Consider the following 18,371-nt stretch of genomic DNA (forward strand, 5'->3'; position numbering starts at 1 on the left):
GTGCCACTCCCCCCAGCAGACTCCCTGCAAGAGCAAGCAGAAAAGCCATTTTCTTATTTTCAAAACTGCTCCTTAGAGGTCAAGTTTAGCCAAATGAGGCCTGCCTGCCTTGACAAGCGGCCGGGGCTTACAGGAGATGATGCATGTGAAAGTGCTTTGCAGACTGCAGAGTGGTCTGGGAAAGAAAACTGCAATAAATAAGACCGAAGAGCACAGGAGCTGGGGGAGACCCTTCTAAAGCTCGGGCGGCGCATTTTCCCATAAAGGGCCAGATGGTCGGCACTGCTGGCTCTGTGGGCCACATTTGGTCCTTGTCATATATTCTTCTTTGTTTTCGCTTTTATAATTCTTTAAAAAATGTAAACATCATCTTAGCTTACAGGCCCAGGGTGGGAATGTGTGGCAGTGAGAGCCCAGAGAAGGAAGGACATTCACTTGAAGTCACACAGCTCACTCACGACGGTAAGAAAAATCCTAACCTGGACTCTATCCTCCTGTGTGAGCTGACAACATGGGTGTGTCAGAAAAGTAAGCCTGAGCTTCTTGCTTGAGGCCTGTGTTCCAAGAAGGCTTTGAAAATGGTCCCAGGGGATTGTGTGAGTGAGGGCTGATTACCACTATCCCCACGAGAGGACATCATCAAAATGTGCGGGAAACACAAAATCCTTGTAACACAACACTGGGTTCTATTAGTCACTGGGGCAACTGTGAAAATACCAGAGGCCAAAGCAAAATGCCATCAAGCAGGCTGGCCGGAGTCAGCAGCAACTGCAGCCATGACAAGGGCATGAGGGTGCAGAGGTGGCTTAGTTCCTGCTGCCTCTTGAAGGCTGAAAGAACTGTCAGTTTATTCCAGCTCTGCCATTTTCTAGGGGGGAAACCATATCTTGTCCAGGCTTCAGCCTTCTCACCTGCAAAATGGGGATGCTAGTGCCTCCCTCACAGGGGCACGAGGTGATAGGCAGGGCAGGTTAGATGCTCAGCCTGGGAGCAGATGATTACAATGCTCCAGACGCGCACCTGATGGAGCGAAACTCCAAATGGATGTAAAGCCCGAGGCTACACTGGGAGCATGGCTTTAGTGTCAGGGAAGACTTGAACCAGGATTCAGGGCCGTGGAGTGACCCCTGGGTGCAGCTAGGAGGCCAGGGATCTGGACTGGGGTGACCTTTCTAGAAACGCCAGAGCCTGGGGTTGCCTCTGACAGTACTGAGCTGTCACCAGCTTGTCATCCCTGCTCTTGGGTAACATCGGTGGGGTGGGTGTAGGCTCCAGCTATCGCTCATCCTCATACTCAGCAAGCAAAGGTGAGAGAAACACAGAGAACCAGCATCTGCCCACCTGGGTTGCCAAAGCCTTCGCTCATGCAGCCCAGCCTGGGCGTCCCATGCCTGGGCCAGCTACTGCCCTCGACTGGCCCTTACCTCAGCTTCCTAGCACCGGCAGCTCTAAGAAACGCCACCTGGCATAGCCTCCTTTCCCTTGGGGTAATTTATGCCCTCCAGAGCCCTGCAGGGTGGCTTTGGCCTCCAAATGCTCCGTGCAGGTTCCTGTCTGAGGCCAGCCGCCTCTGCACAGCCCAATCTCCTCAGACGCAGAACTGCTCGCCTCACCTCTGCCTTCCCTGGCCTCACCTGTCCTCCCAGCCGTCCCTAACAGCAGGTCCAGGTCATCCCCAGGCCCAAGTCCTATCCTGTGGCTCTAGGCTTTTCTCTCCCCTTTTAATCCAATGAGCATTTCAACTGCACCAAAATCTTTACACGGGGGCCTCCCTGGTCCTGGGTGATATGTCCCTTCCTGAATGACTTCTGAGACCAGGAGATGGCCACACTCTCCTTGACCTCTGCAGACAACCTGCTCTCTCATCCAGTGACGCCCTCCTTTTCCCTCAGGTGGGAACAAACCCCTTGGTGAGATGACCTCTAGGCCCCTTAGACTCTTCCTGCGGCTTATTCTGATCCTGGGTGTCATGTCACTGGTCCTCACATTGAACAAATGTCCGCTTGGCATTTGTTCAACAAAAAGACACTGCATCCTAGGCCCCCTGCAGACCATGGAGAAGCTGGAGAAGACCTGAGTCCAGCCTTATGGAGGGGAGCTGGTCCCCGAGCTCCCTCGTGTCTCCTCACCCCTGGATGGGATGTTTCCCCGCCGCCTCCAAGCCTTACTCTTTGATTCACTGGTTATCTAGGTTAATTTCCACATGTCAATTTCCTAGTTCCCTGTTTTTGATTTACAATTTTCTCTCTTGCAGTTGGAGCACTTACTCTGTATTTGAGTCCTTTTACAATGGAGGTGGGTTCTGTGACCTAACAAACGGTCTCCCATGCTGCACTTTCCATGTGCACCCGCTGTGTGGGTCGGTGGCCTACATGTCCGTCAGGTCTGCTTGCTTGGTAGTGCTGTTCAAGTCCCGTTTCCTTACCGATCTTGTCTAGAGGTCCTATGCATTACTCAAAGCGGGCACTGCGGTCTCCAGCTCTTAGGGTTGACCTGACTGTTTCTCCCTTCAGTTTTGTCCATGGTTGCTTTGCATAGCTGGGGGCTCTTTTCACACTACACCACGCCTCTCAGGGATCGTGGATGCTACGGATGCTCTCCCCAGAGCAGCGTGTCCAGGTCAAGAGTGAGGCTTGGGGCTCCGGAGCAGCCCTGGGAACATCGTGGTGCTCCCAGGTATTCTGGATTCATCCTCCCCTTCGCCCAGCACCTCCAACCTGTCAGCAAGTCCCGTCAGCTCTAGACCGCAGAGAACGTGCCCTTCCATCCTGCCTTAGTGACCTCAAGCACAGGGTCCCCTTGGCCGCCAGGCTCTGGCCATGTGGCCTCCTGTTATCCGAACATATTGACTGCTTCTGCCTCACCGAGTGCTGCTCCTCCACGGCGTGAGCACCTTCCCTCCAGGTCCTTGCATGTCTGAGATGCTGTGAGAGCCACCTCTAGGGTAAGCATGCACTTACTCCCTATCCCCACAGCCCCTCATGAGCCCTCTCTGGAGCTACCCTGTTTTGTTCCATCACGGAGGGAAATGACCTCAGGGGTGTCTCCTACAACACAGTCCATCCACCCAACACCCAGGACACCCTGCACAGAAGGCGCTTGATGAGGAGTTGCTGCATGGGTGGAGTCTGTGTCCCCCATGATGTCCCCTTCAGTGACCCTGAGAAAAACGGGTGCCTAGGCAGGTAAGATTCAGATGCTGCCTGACCCCTGACCTCAGGAGACCCTCAAATCCGTGCCCCAACTCTCTTCTCTTGGTCCTGGAAAGGCTGGGAAGCCAAGGCCTAGGAAGGACAACACAGGAAGATTCCAACCCCGGGAGAACCTCTTGCCAGCAACTCTCCACTAAGAGCCAGAGGAGGGAAGCAAGAAGACAGAGTGCGTACCTGTGGACAAGCTGGCTCTTCCAGAACTCCTAACCCGCCGCCCACCTGCGGCGCCGCCTGCCCTCTGCCCTTGTCCAGGCCTCCCCACCTGTACCTTGCTGGGATAGAGGGCCTCTCCTCTCAGGAGACGTTGGAGCTTGCTATCCAGCTAGCTCATGCTGTCTTCTCCAAGGCAAGCAAAGGTTTGGGGTGCACGAAGCCCCTTTAAGCCACCCAGCCCCACACACGGCCAACGTCAACCTCACAAACATTAAAGCTCCACAAACATCTTCCATTTCCCAGACTCGGCAGTCCAGGAGTCTGGACCTGTTTGGTGTCAAGGCAGTCTGGGGCCACCCCTCATCCCAAACCAGGCAGGGGTCCTCAGGGGTTGGTCCTGAACAATGTCTGGGACACACCTGGGGTCAGCCCCCAGAGGTCTGCAACCAGAGCTCAGGAGAATTTTAAGAGCAAGCTCTATGCCGGGCACGGTGGCTCACGCCTGTAATCCCAGCACTTTGGGAGGCCTAGGCAGGTAGATCACCTGAGATCAGGGGTTAAAGACCAGCCTGGACAACATAGCAAAACCCTGTCTCTGCTAAAAATACAAAAATTAGCCAGGCGTGGTGGTGCATGCATGCCTGTAATCCCAGCTACTCAGGAGGCTGAGGCAGGAGAATTGATTGAACCCAGGAGGCGGAGGTTGCAGTGAGCCAAGACTGCACCACTGTACTCCAGCCTGGGCAACAGCGTGAGACTCCAGCTCAAAAAAACAAAAACAAAAGAGCAAGTTCCAAGGACTTACTGGGGAGGAGAGAGGACAGAAGCAGGACAGGAGAGCCTTATTTCCTCCTCCTCCTCCGCATTTCCCAAACCGGATCCACTGCCTACAAGGGGCAGGACTTCAGGACGACACCCAGGAATGCTGGGTCAGCACCCATTTCCACACCGTGATGACAACATCCCAGATTAATAATAATGAGAAAAGATGAAGAAGCCTCTAGGGGCTCTGGCTGCAGGCTGGCCAGAATGCTGATCATGCGCCCCTGCCGGCAGGGTGGCGGCTGACCACACAGCAAGTTCCCATCAGGAGCCACAGGGACCTTGTGGGAAGTAGCACAATTCTGTGAGGCAGTGAGTCCCTGCTATTAAGTACAAGACAAGGGGGCATATCGCATCTGGAATGGGAATGCAAGCTGGGAAGCGTTTGTTCTTTGCATAAGGAATGAAACAGTGAATATCATGGTTGTCACATTTATTAAGAATTGCCCTGTCCAAAACACGCGGCTCTTGTGAGACTACCTGGTCTCATAAGAAGGACACGGGTGCCAAGGCGGCCCAAGGAAGGGGACAGCACTTTCAGAAGCCGACCCCACAGATACAAAGACAAACAAGGAGGAAACAGGAAGGAATGGCACTGTCTACCCGGTCCCCTGAGAAAGACCAGAAAGCAAGGCCACCTCAGATAAAGTCCCTCTAGAAAACCATGGTAACCATGTGGTCTACCAGGGCCTCAGTGAGCCTGACAAGTTAGAAAATCTGGCTGGTCATGGCTGGATGCCTGGGATGCAAAAGAAATTGTGGGCCAGTTCAATGCTTTTTATTCTGTGACTGATGCAACCAGCTCAGAAATTCTTGTCAAAAGGGCAGGCCCTGAGAAAACCAAGTGAGAGGCAGTTTCCACAGGTCTGAATGTTGAGGGGTGCTGAGGGCCAAATCCTGTGCAGGGGCTGGAAGGTGGAGGGAAGCTGTCTGGCCAGAGGGCCTCATTCCAGAACCTTCTTAAGCTCCCTGGTGGGTCTAATAAACATGTCTGAGGCTCGGCAGGGCCTTGGCAGGGAGCTTCAGTCCAGTACAATTCCAGCAGGCTCAGAGTGAGTGCCCAGAGCTGCCTGCTTTCTCTGGATCAAGCAGAGAACTTAACTGGGATGTGGTTTCGTCTTCTTCAGACTGTCTTCTGAGAGCCAGGGAGTCTGATATATAGAGACTTTTTCCTGGTACTGAGTCTTCCATGGCCAGGGTTCTGACGAGACTGAAAGATGATAAGGGCCCTTTATAAGCAACAGTTCAGCGAGCCACTATTTATCACCAAGAACACTCAGCTTTACATTCCCCCCAAGGGACTGTGGAATAAAGCCAACTAGACGTGATGGATGAGACCTGCTGGGTAACACGGGGGCGGTTTCCTGAACTCCAGTGTGATATACAGTGAGACCCAAATTTCTTCTGGTGCAAACGAAAATGGTCTAAGTTCATCAAAGAAAACTCTCAGGCCAAGAAGCAGCTGGGGTTGGGTCCAGCTGACTTGATCTATGGCCTAACTAACCTAAAATAAAAGTTTATTTTGCTCTGGGCTCTGAGAAGGCCCAATTAGTAGAGAAAGCCAATTAATGGGAGCCCTCAGCAACCAGCCAGGGTATTCTCTGCAGACAGCCTGAGAGAAGGAGTCCTGGATGGGTCAGAGCTGTCACAAGGGGCTTCTGAGAGTGGGCGTCTGAAAGTTGCCAATGCTAAAACTACAAGGAGCATGTAATAGGTATGGCCACCAGTGCTGTCCTGGAACATGTACACAGATCCCTGTAGCCCCCATCCTGGCTCTCCCATGGTGACTACGAGCGCATCCCAAGGCTCTCTGCCATACAGCTTCACCTTTCACCTGCCAGTGTGGGGGACTGCTTGAATTTCTCAGGATCAGAGCCTCAGACCCAAAGTCCCTAAGGATCAGGATGCTGAGATCTACCTGGGCCAGCCAGGCCCCAGAGATGAATACCTGGACGAGGTGAGGCCCCTCCAGACACTCCAGCACGCGCTCTGTGAGAAGTATGCGGGGCACAGAACAGCCTGTGTGCTCTCGAAGAGCACCTGCTGCCACAACAGTTCTGTGATCCGCTTGTCTGTTTGCTATTCTCATTCCAGAACCTGTCCCCTCTGCAGCTGGAGAGTCCCATGTGGGCTGCATTTTTCAAACCCAGGCACCTCTGGGGTAGACCCTAAAACCTATCTGTTCCTAGAGAGCTGAAGATGGAAACCTGAGAACACCATTTCCTGTGCTCTCAAAGACCAGAGGTGCAGAAACTCACCATACCTCACTCAAGAGAAGTTTCCAGCAGCTGCTCTGACAACAAAAGAAGGCGCAGCCACCTCCTAATTCTCGCTCTGGCAGCTGTCACATGCATTCGTGGGAGGGCTGTGCTCCCAGTGCACTGTGGGACAAGTGTCTCCTGGCTGGACTCCTTTCCATGGAGCCAGCCCATGTCTTGCTACCCCAACCTGCTTCTGCGCCACAAAGGCCACTACTGCCGATTCACCCCATAGCCTCTGGCAGACGGTAAAGACTGTTGCTTCTTTTTCCATCACACACTGACTCTTCCAAAATGTTAACACAAGATTCCAACCCACCCGTGGCTGAACAGTTTCTTGAGTGTTCGAGCAGTCTTGGGATTTGGTGGCTGTAGCTGAATGTTAATAGTTTCCTTAAAAGCGGGGAGACTGGTGTGTGCTAGTAGGAATCACTGAGGTCTGGGGTAAGGTTTGCGACAGGGCCAGGCTGGAAGGCTGCCTGGTGCTCAGGCAGGTAGAGCTGGGTCCCTTCTTTTCCTGTTAAGAGTCCTTTTTCCCTGTCCTGAGAATAGGGGTCTTCTCTCATGAGTTACCTAGAGGATGGAGTTTTCAATCCTGAATGTAGGATAACGTTTACCTTTCCCAATTTATCAACTTCAAAAACCCAAGACATTTCTTGTTCTTGAGAGTTCCCAGTCTTCTCCACCTATAATCTTCAAAAGGCTTCTTAATACAAAGATAAAGGGCTCAGGGGATTCCTTCTGGGTTCAAAGGAAGAGTCTTTTCTTCTTCCTGCTTTGATTGAAGACAATCAGTTCACCGCCTTAACCACAGTCCAAACACAATCAGTCTTGCAAAGCAATCTGTGTCGGAGAGCGCCTCTTCCTAGATAGCAAAGGAAGCCTTAGCTTCTTGGGTTTCTAAGATGCTAAACTTCAATGCCCGCATTCAGGGAAACAAGAAAGAAAAATGGAAGGAGGGTGAAGGGGTCAGATCAGCTGCGGAAGGTTCTACTTCACATGACTGAATTCCTCCTGACCCCTCATGTCTTTTTCGGGAAACAGGATTCACCTCTTGCTGCGGGTATATATTCCCCCAATTTAGAAAAGGCTAAAAAGGGACTTGATCACCCCTGACTTTTCCGCAGCACAAATTAAAAGAGAGTTGGAAGAAATCCTTGTCATTTTTTTTTTGAGAGGAGCCTCACTCTGTCGCCAAGGCTGGAGTACAGTGGCACGATCTCAGCTCACCACAACCTCCACCTCCCGGGTTCAAGTGATTCTCCTGCCTCAGCCTCCCGAGCAGCTGGGATTACAGGCATGCGCCACCACGCCCAGCTAATTTTTGTATTTTTAGTAGAGACGGGGTTTTCACTATGTTGGCCAGGTTGGTCTCGAACTCCTGACCCCAGGTGATCCACCCGCCTCGGCCTCCCAAAGTGCTGGGATTACAGGCGTAAGCCACTGCGCCCAGTCTCCTTGCCATCTTTTAAGATACCATCAGCCTATTACAATGAGCTAGGGCTAGGATCTGAGGGACCCAAGGGAAAGGAGTTGGTCTGGGTTGGCGTCTCCTTGGGCAATAGGAGTGCCAGGTAGGTGTGGACTTACCCCTGCCAGTTCTCGCGGAAAAGGAGGAAGCTGGGCTTCAGGAGCGGGAGGCGGAGGAGTGCTGGCTGAGGCGCCAGCAGGGGCAGGAGGTTCTAGGGCATGCTCGCCAGCTGACTCGGGGTGACCCGTGCCATGGTGGGGGGCCTCAGCCTCCCCCCGAGGCTCCTCTCCCGAATCCGACAAGTCTTTTTGCTCTGCAGGGGACTGGGAGCACAAAAGACAATTTTCCTTCAATGTGAATAAAGCCTGCACCAGACAGCAGGGAGGGCAGGCAGGGGTCAGAGGCTGGAGATGGCTCGGCCTGCAGCAGCTCCTGTGCCTGGAAGGACGGTGGAGAGAGCAGGCACTTGCTGCTGGGTTCTACTCAATAAAACCGGCTCTCATGGCTGACGAAAGGGAAAGTGAGAATGGGACTGGGAGCCATGTGACTTTGCAAGGAGCTCTGCAGTATGTGAGAAGCAGGACCCTTGTTTCCAAAACTATAGTCTGCCTGACAAGGAGCTACTCAGCTTATGGGCCTTGGTGATCAAGGAACAGAGATGATCATGCAAAAGATTTAAATTCCTTTAGTATCTCAGAAATACTGAAGTGGGGGAATTGGCCATCAGCACCATTTCTGTGCTTTAGGAAAGGGGAAGGTGGGGCTGGAACCCTACAGTTAGGGAGAAACCAGGGAGGCAGGGGTCAAGGGCTTCTGTTTCTCACTACAGTTCTTCTGGCACTTTCCATTTGTTCTGCTTACACCCAGGATGCAGAAAGTGCTTTTCCACCTCAGTGAGTGCCGGTGTGGGGTGACACAGACACCCAAGAGCTGGTTTTTGCCTCAGCGGTAGGCAGGTAGTTCAGATGGAGGAGGGGGGCACATCACAGAGCCCTTGGGCCTAGGATTCTCCCAGGTGCATCCTCAGCAAGATCCCTACTCATTCAGCAAGGGCTCACTGGAAAGCTGCCAAGCTGAGAGCAGCCGGTTCTGGAGTCTTCCTCCCCACAGTACAACACCTGGCATCCCTTCAGGTGGTTCTTGGGACTCCGGCAGGGCTTCGATGGGCTGAGAGCTCTGTGGCCATAACTCCAAGACTCTTTTCTTGAGAAATGGGTTATACACCTGGCGTCCTAAAACAGACAGGCTCTAGTCCCCAAACCTCCCTCTTGGCATTGTCCAATGACATGGAGCCATTTCTCGTACTTGGTGACCTAAACGAGTACAGGGCTGCCCCGTCTCCCTGTGGACATGGCGGTGTTTCTTCTGAGTGTGAAGCGGCTGATCTCTTTAGACAGGGCTTGGGCACTACTTAAAACGTAGGGATCTGGGAGGAGGAACGGAACTATCGAAAGAGGATGTGAGAGAATGTTCACAAATTCCTAGGAAAGCAAAAGCAATCCACGTCTCGAAAGGACTCTGTCGCCTCTCTCTACCCAGGGCAGACCCACAACCAGCTGCTCTCTAAACCTGCACAGGAGGGCACTGGGGTCGGTCTGGCCACCCATGTCTGGTGCTACTTTATGGTTAGACACTTAAGACCTCGAAAGAGAAAAATCAAACCCAGAGCTCTGTGGGGTACTGCCTATCTCTAATTAGAACCACCTGAATTTTTTGCAACCCCTGCTTTTGAAGTACAAATATTCAAACACCCTCATGTAATTCAAAATGCTGAACAGGATGCCCAAGAAGAAAGTCATAAATTGGAAATCCCGACATCAAAACAGGATGAAATTCATCATCTTTGGGTAAAAAGAATTGATTAGTACAAGTGTTGAGAAGTATTACATCACTTCCTCTCTCAGATTAGAAAATTTCTTGGGAGAATTAACCAGTGTTATTCCAGCATTTTCTACCCGGGTGCTAGCATTTCTCCTGGGCAGGAAGAGTAAGCTCTAAAGAACCAAGATGAGGCCTGCGATTTTCAACATGCCTGGTAAAATCAGACATCAAGATTCTGCCAGCCTTTGACCTTATCCTAACATTCACATGGCTGGCAAGAACCACACGCACCAGGGCTAAGCCCATCGCCCTAACAGTAAGCCACAAAAATAGGTCTCAACACTCTACGACCATATTTTCAGTCATACTATACTTTCTGCTAAATAGCCTTTCTGTAACTGCCTTCTGTCGTTTTACCAAATGGGCATGATTCTGCTAGCATAAGCTCAAGGCCTCCCTGCTTCAGGTTAACAAATGCTCTGGAGAGAGAGGAAATTAAATAAATGTTTAGTGTTTACAAATAATGGAACAGCCCACATAAGGATATTTACATTCTCGTCACATTAAAAAGGGAAAAGAAAGAACTCTGCCTCCATCCAAGGCAGTTAAGAAAGTTTTCATTTTTGCCACCCCCAACCATGGTGCCTGTAAATGTGCACTTACGGCAGAGCCCTCCCCAGGAAGCCCAGGAAATAACGCTCCTGTGCCGCCAACCGGGCCATGACTTCATTTTAGGCGCTAGGACTACAATTAAAACCATACATGGCTTTTTCTACCCTGGAACACTGGTAGGATTTGGCAACCTGACCCAAGGCTCAGTGAACCACTGGCACCCACACGCAGGCCACAGTCCCAACCGGTAGTGTGCTGAAGGGCAACGCGGCACATCAACGGGATCTGAAAACTGCTGTGTGGCTTTACCACTGAACAAAAACAAAACACTCCTGGGCTAGCAGCTTAAGGCCTTTTCAACTCCAAATCCTTTTTCTCAATCATGATTCGGCAGTAAAACCTGAGCATATGGAGCTGTCTCTTTGAATGGTGTGAGGGGTGCGGAGAGGAAGGGGCTCTTTTACTTGCATCCCATCGGGTGGTCTGAGATCTCCTTTACTGAAAGGGAAGTCAGCTGGTCCCAAAGTTGATGAGACTTCTTGAGACATCTGAGGGACAATAAGGACAACTTAAAACATAGACTACATATTGGAGGATATTACTGAATTAACATTTTTTTAGAAGTAACATGGTCATAAGGCCACACAGGAGAATGGCATTATCCCTATTAGATACCCGAGGAATAATTCAGGGGAGGAATGTCACATGGGCACAACTTCCAGTATCAGAGCCGCAGGCAGCAACGGTAACAGCGAAGCCAAATGCAGGATACCCATGTGTTTGTGGTATCATACTTTTCCAAGGAGTTGAAATTTTTCAAAACAAAATGTTGAAGCACAAAGGGTGGGGGGGGGAGGGCAGGGGGATGGGACACTGCCTCAGAAAAACATCACAGCAGTTCTAACAGCTCACTCCCAGCTTGGCTTCTAGGGAACAAGACAGGGATAGGCCGATCATCTCCACAAGAGAGAATGAAACCAGAGGGCCCTCAAACCCTAATTTACGACAAATATTGCGGCTGCTCCCTGCAGGCCCTGGACCAGAAAGCCGAGGAGAAGCAAAGCCAGCCGCCTGCCCTGTATGTTTACTTTCCACCTCACTCCTGAGCGGCACAAAGGACTCCAGGGCCATGTGGACGCTGTCATCCCACAGCAAAGCAAATGCCCACGAAGGCCCCTCCCGCCTGCCCTCAGCACAGAGGTCTCCCACGTGGCTCTTCGGTGATGGTGCCACAGAAGTGCGAGTGACAGAAGTGGGCAGCTGAACTCCCAAGGCTGGAGGGCAGTTATTTTATTCTGTTAAGAACTATACTTGGCATGTTAAAAATGCCTTCCTAGCTGGCCTTCTGGTTCAACTCCAACTTGTTTATGTAATTTGCATAGACCCCTTGAAGGTCATACATGCAAATCAGCCTGCAAATCACAAAGCAATAGAATCCCCTTAGATGTGAAAACAGTACCGACACAGCAGCTAGGGACTTTCAAAGCACTTATATTTATCTGAGCAAATATTACATGTTACTGTTCATCTTGCTGGTTGCCCTGTCTTCAGATTTAAAGAATTATTGATTTCTACTATTTGTTTTACACCAGGGGTGGCAAACTGTTTTCTGCAAAGAATCAGATACTAAATATCTTCTTTTTTTTTTTTTTTTTTTAAATGGAGTTTTGCTCTTGTTGCCCAGGCTGGAGTGCAGTGGTGCAATCTCAGCTCATTGCAACCTCTGCCTCCCAGGTTCAAGCGATTCTCCTGCCTCAGCCTCCCGAATAGCTGGGATTATAGGCATGCACCACCAAGCCCGGCTGATTTTGTATTTTTTAGTAGAGACAGAGTTTCTCCATGTTGGTCAGGCTGTCTCAAACTCCCGACCTCAGGTGATCCGCCCACCTTAGCCTCCCAAAATGCTGGGATTACAGGCGTGAGCCACCGAGCCTGGCCAAATTATCTTAAGACTCTGCAGGCCACACAGTCTCTGTCCACACACTACTGCTGTAGCAGCCATGGGCTACTGCAAAGGGGATGGCTGCTGCTCTATTCTTGGTGGCTCATGTCCATAACCCTAGCACTTTGAGGGGCTGAGGCAGGAGAAGTGACTGAAGCCAGAAGTTTGAGACCAGCCTGGGCAACACAGTGAGACCCTATCACTAAAAAAATATTTTAAATTAGCCAGGTGTGGTGGTGGTGTCTACAGTCCCAGTTACTCATAAGGCTGAGGCATGAGATCGCTTGAACCCAGGAGTTCAAGACTGCAGTGAACTATGATCACGCTCCTTACTCCAGCCTGGGCCAAAGAGTGAGGCTCTGCCTCTCAAAGATAAATAAATACATAAACAAGTAAAATGAGACAATAACAGCAAAAAACAAAACAAAAAACAGGTGGCAGTGCTGTGCCTTAATTTGCTAATCTTTGTTTTACAATAAAAATGGTTCAAAAGACGATCATAATAAAATGGAAAATTCTAGAAAATCCTGATTTTACCGAACACCTGAGGAACGACTGTAACGTGTCCAACAGAGCTCTAACACACCTGCTAGATACAGAGAACCTCAAAGAATCAGTATGTCAGCAGGTTCAGCTCTCTGATTCTTCCATTCTTCATTTTAAAGTTTAACTTCCTCGCAGTTTCAGTAAACAACCTTTCCACCAGTTCCAATCAGTAGTTCACATCTGTTTCCCTGGTCCCTTGCTCCGTCCTGACTCATCCCGGTCACCTGCTCTAGTCAACTGCTTTGACCCCTGCTTACCCACTCTGACCTCCCTATAACCGTCCTTCCCACCAAACTACCCACCCCGCCACTCTGGCTCAGACCCCTGCTCCCTTTAAAATAACCAACTGGAATTAGACTAGACTGTGAGGTCTAACCCTAGCCAATGGGGAACGATACAGCAGTAGAGGCAACCTCCGTCAGGCATAAGTACCCCTTACCCTCCCTTTCCGGGTGTGTGCTCACCATTGTTCCATCTGTGAGCTGCACCCTTCTATGGAAGTAAATTGTCTTGATGAGGAAATTTATATTCGAGTGCTACTTCTTTTGCGGCACTGAAAATTCCACTTATAACACACCCAACTCCTCAGACTCTTCTCTAAAACTAGAGGAAATGCACCAGTCCTTCAAACTGATGGAACCTGCCATTAAGCTGTATTGCTCAGGGCCCAAGGGAGAGGAGATAGCAGAGGCAGATAGATTTATCTTGGAAATACCACCCGGAAAACCAAAACAAAACTGGAAGAAAGTTCTCATACATTTCTAGATTCTTCTTCAGCAAAAAAATTAACAATGGAAAAGTTTCACGATTTAAAGTTCCAAGCTTAATAGATAAGCCCAGGCTAACACACAGGTATCTGGGGGGGGTGTGCTGGGGCAGGTTTAGGACAACCATTTTCCTCTTCTCCCCAACCCCACAAACAAACACACCCACCCCCGACAGAACACTTGAACACTGCTCAGGAAAACTGGGCCACACCAAGATAAATTCCGGCTTCCGGACAGGATCTAAGACCTGTAGCCATGGTCTTAGATGGGCGGCTAGATCACCAGAAGAGCGGCTTCCTGCCTGGGAGCCAGTCACCTGTGAGGGGACCGAAGTTACAGGGGCACGGAGTTGATGAGATTCTCAAATGCTGTTATTGCCGACAAGATGGAGACATCCTCAAAATGCACCGAATTCTGCACAATGCTGAATTCTAAATTCATTTGGTCACTCTAAAATGTTGGGATGGGTATTAGGTGGGGAGTGCTGTCACTGGGCGTTAGTGGGGAGGGACCATACATTATTTCTGGATAAACAGTGGGGGGTCCCCATGCAAACTGGGGAGTCACTGCCACACAGCACCAACTAACTTTTGACGCAACTCTGACTTTCCACACTGATTTGTCAGAAAGGAAGAGAAGCCAATGGCTTCAGGGTAAACAGCATCCACTGATGTCTTATCATAGAACCTGGCTGCCTCGCCAACCAGACCTTCCACAGGCTGCCAGCTCATCACCATAAATCAGGCGACATACTTCCAACCACACTGTGACCCAGACACCCCACAACCAAGGGAGAAGCAACCTCACGGAGACAGGGGATAAATACATAATGCAAACAAACAAACAATTACCCTAAATGCATGTACGGCAAGTTGGTTAGAGCAAATAAATCCAGCCTTAGAGGTAGGTCTTCTTTGCCCGTAACCACCACTGCTCTCCTCCTTTTTTTCCCTCCCTTCCTCCTTCCTTTCTTCCCCCACTTCCTTCCTCCCTCCCTACCTTCCTTCCTTCCTTTCTCCCTTTTCCCCCTACTGTCCCTCTGCTGTTGGTTTTCCGAAGGTACAGTGGCATTTCTCAAACAAATTGTCAGGAATTAGAAACTCTCTAACAGTGTTGGAATAAACTGCGCTCTCTGAGCCCTTTCCACAATAGACCTAACCTCGCTCCACGGTAACCTAAAGCCACCGGACCTTTCCCTCCAAGCTCAACATGAAGGTGTAAAGACCTCTGCTTAGGTCTCCCCATCTGTGGGCAGAAGTGGCATTGGCAACACAACCTGGAAAAGAGACTCTCAGTGAAGAGAGAACAAATTAGAGTAACGAAGTGAAAGAGAACGTACCGGCCCCTTACCTTTTGTCCTTTATCCTTCTGAAACACAAAGACGGGCGGAGCAATGGCAGGCTTTTCTGCAAAAAGAAAAATTAGTTTTTTTCCCCCAACACTATATGCATACAGTAAACAAAGCTCCATTTGTTTGTAATAAGTTAAACATATATACAGATAAAACTAACAACTCTGGAGAACATCAAATCACTTAGAACAGCATCTTGACTCGGATGCCTGGATGCACAGGTGAGTTAGGTTTGTGAAATGCACCCTGAATGATGTGACACGTTCCCTCTGCTGTATGCACTTATTATCAATAAGGAGGTTTCAAGACTCACAGAGAGTGGGTGGGTAAATGAGAGTGGGAGAGCAGTGGAGAGTATGGCAGCTGCTATTTGGCACCATCAGCTGCAGCTTTGCAGGAATGTGGCACAGAGACACCAGCTTTTTATGTGGCACCTCCTGAGTTGCAAATGTTAGAGACTAACGTAACTTTTTAAAGTTTACAGGCCAGAGGGCGACCAAAAAGGGCCACGTTGCTCAAGCTCTTTGCAGAGACAGTCGTGGAAGAATCCCAGCACTCAACCTGGATCTCTAAGTGAGCGCCGGTTGGGAGGAAGATGTCTGGAGTTGCTAGAGGTCTGAGAGTCCATCCTGAAAAGCGGCTGTGGAAGGAAGAAACACTGCCTCAGGGCCTTGGGCCTGCATGCACTTTGATGGACTGTGGGGGTGGTCCCAGGGCCTCTTTCACCACTCCTGGCCCAGAGTGGAAGACACACAAGAGCAGCCGTGAATCTGGTGCTTGACTCCTGTGGGCCGTGCACCGGTGCTTCCTCGGTGAGCAGGGTGTGGGCAGAGCCTTGCTTTTGCAGGGCCCCCAGTTGTGGGGAGCCAGACATTAGTCAGGAAGCATGCACTGTCCATGGTCACAACGAAGGCACTCTGCCTGGCATTGTCCTGGTCTGCTCTGGAGCCCAGGGGAGGTCCCGAAAAGACGGGGCTGTGCTGGGGTCTCAAGAACTGGAAGGGAAAGCAGCAGCAGCTCAAAGGCACAGCTCATAGGGTGAAGTGGGATGGGGGCAGAGAGTGGGCATGCTGAGGAGCTGGGGAAATGTAAAAGGCAAGGGGATGCCTGGTGTTGGTTTAGGTTGAAAGTGAACAGTCTGGGTAAGGGAGAGTCAGGGTGGCTGTGGGGAGACCGGGTGGGTAGTGACTGAGGTGAAGAGAAAGGGACAGCACCAAAATGACCCAACAGATACCATCACATTCCTGCAGCAGCAGGACAGACTCTGGTCTTGACCCTGGGCCAACCGTCCACAGGCAGGCAGCCCACTGATGGTGACATTTCCCACATCATGCTCCCGAAGCCTCGCCACACGAGGGCCCAATTCACTGGGCACAGCCAAGGCGAACACTGGGGTGGCTGACGTGCACAAGACCCAGGAGCAACAAGGGAGCAGGTGGGGGTTAGAGGGGTCTCCAACTAGACTTCCAGGCTTCCCTCAGCAGATTTCTTGCCAGCACAGCATACAGGTGCCGCTTGACAAACATGAATGAATGTGCCTATGCGGGGTAATAAATGACGTCAAAGGAATGCCGGGGGACTCTGGGACAGAGCAGCAGCTTATCCACATGGTGTCTGCTACCAGGATCCCAGAGGCCTTCCGGTGCTGCCCCTGTACCCGACAAGCCCAGCCCTGACCTCTGCATTTGCCTCCCTGTCAGCTGCCAGGTGACAAGATGTACAGGAAGGAGTCAGGGTCTGAGTCAACTCGGCCCTCTCCAACCTCATTTTCTTTAGGGAGCTACCCGCTTCTTGTTCCCCTTCCCCCGGTTGAGATGTGGCCAACCTTAGCCCCAGCTCCAGGCCTGACAAGGAGAGTCCCACACGCCTTGGTGAACACATGGCACATGAACAAGGCCAGGCCTCTCGTTGGAGCTCCTGGGGCTGCTAAATGACCCTGAGGCTGCCAGCAATTGCATGTCACTGAGAGGGGCCTTGGACCAGAGCCAACCAGAGGGAAGCAGAGTCAGAGATGGAGGGGGAAGACTAAATCCTGGCCTTGTGTTTGGCCTTGAGTTGAGCTTGGCCCAAAGCTAACTCTGCCCCAGACTTTTCAAGGCTTTTCACTGAAGCCAATCAGTGCTGATTTTTGCTGAAGCCAGTTTGAGCTACATTTCGGCCCCTTGTCAGTAACAGACTCCAGCCTGAGAGAGGCGTGGTCCAGCCACTGCAGACTTAATTACATGCACGCTGCACTCTGTGGCATCTGTGGAAGAGACCGTGGACAGGCCTCAAAGTGAAGCCAAGATGCTTTCTCTTCACAGCAAGTGTCACCGCCTCATCCACTCCACTGATGGGGTTATGGTCAGTCTCACCCTTTAAGATACACACTCCATGAGATTAGAGACTGCTTTGTTCCCCTGAGCACCTCCTGGCCCGAGAACAGTACTTGCACACGGCTTCAACAGACACTTCATGAAGGGAGAGGGGAGGGGGACACTAGAGAAAATGTGACGTGAGGACACTGGATGCCAGGCTAGTAAGGACGGGCTAGAAGGGAGAGAGAATCATTTGGATGGGAGAGGAGTGCATGCCGCTGATGAGAAGTGTGTTGGCGGATCTGCAGGCGCACGGAAGGGACTGAAGCTATTTGGGCAGCTATGGGAGGCCTGGGCTGGCCATGGTGCCAAGGTCCTGCCTGGAGCCTTCTGGACACACAGCAGGGCTGGGGGGCATGGACCAGGAGAGGGACCCCCTGATGGAAAAACAACCCTGCCCTGTGCCCGGACATGTGACCCAGCTGGAGGCAGAGGGAGGCTATGAAAGGGTACGTGGGGTCAAGCTCTGAAAGGATCCACGCACCTCCTGTTCCTGTACCCACCCCTGCCACCATTCAGCCCTCCGTTCCTTCTCTGCCTCTGCTCTCATTCCCTAGGTCTGGCCTCCACAGAGCAGCCAGAAGCACAGCCATGAAATATACACTTAAAACTGCAGTATCTCCCACAGACTAGAGGCTGAGCACCTTGAGACAGGCCACACCCAGCTACGCACCCTCCACCTCCCGCCATGGCGGCACTGAAAAGCCTGCTGTCTCTGCACGTCCCATACTTAGGGTGCGCTCCTGGACTTCTGCTTGGTTTAGGCCCGCTACCAAGAGACCGTGGTTCACCTTCTTTTCCGCGGCCAGTGCTTACTCCTGCACGGACACTGTCTCCTTCAGGGAGCTCCTAGTGTGAGAGGTGTGCCCGCTCTCGCACTCCCTCCAAAGCAGGCCTTATATCCTGCCACGGGGCATGCAGAGACCATGACCACAGCAGCCAAAACAGCTGTCCCCGGCCTATCACCCAGCGCACGCCACCTAAACACCCTGCAATGAGTGTTTGAACTCAGCCCTCTCTCTCGTTCATCTACACACCAGCTGCTGTGCATTCACAAAT

At 51.3% G+C, this 18,371-nt stretch overlaps 1 protein-coding gene across 50 annotated transcripts in view; it reads right to left on the reverse strand.

Moving 5' to 3' along the window:
- The window catches only part of RANBP3 (RAN binding protein 3), a 60,568-nt gene that overhangs the window by 25,685 nt on the left and 16,512 nt on the right, over nucleotides 1-18,371 (reverse strand). For 7 of the 50 annotated variants that reach the window (XM_078360330.1, XM_078360317.1, XM_078360335.1 and 4 more), the window contains 3 exons: nucleotides 14,955-15,010; nucleotides 8,036-8,239; nucleotides 7,063-7,310 (listed from right to left, as the gene is read on the reverse strand). In XM_078360330.1, coding sequence (XP_078216456.1) covers nucleotides 7,063-7,098 — 36 coding nt within the window. In that variant the 5' untranslated portion in view covers nucleotides 7,099-7,310; nucleotides 8,036-8,239; nucleotides 14,955-15,010. Of the gene's footprint in view, nucleotides 1-7,062; nucleotides 7,359-8,035; nucleotides 8,240-10,813; nucleotides 10,898-14,943; nucleotides 15,011-15,516; nucleotides 15,596-18,371 lie in introns of all 50 variants that reach the window. The other 43 variants (XM_078360337.1, XM_078360331.1, XM_078360326.1 and 40 more) reach the window with 11 other exon arrangements.

This window comes from Callithrix jacchus, chromosome 22, assembly GCF_049354715.1.
Source record: "Callithrix jacchus isolate 240 chromosome 22, calJac240_pri, whole genome shotgun sequence".
NCBI classification, from domain to species: Eukaryota; Metazoa; Chordata; class Mammalia; order Primates; family Cebidae; genus Callithrix; species Callithrix jacchus.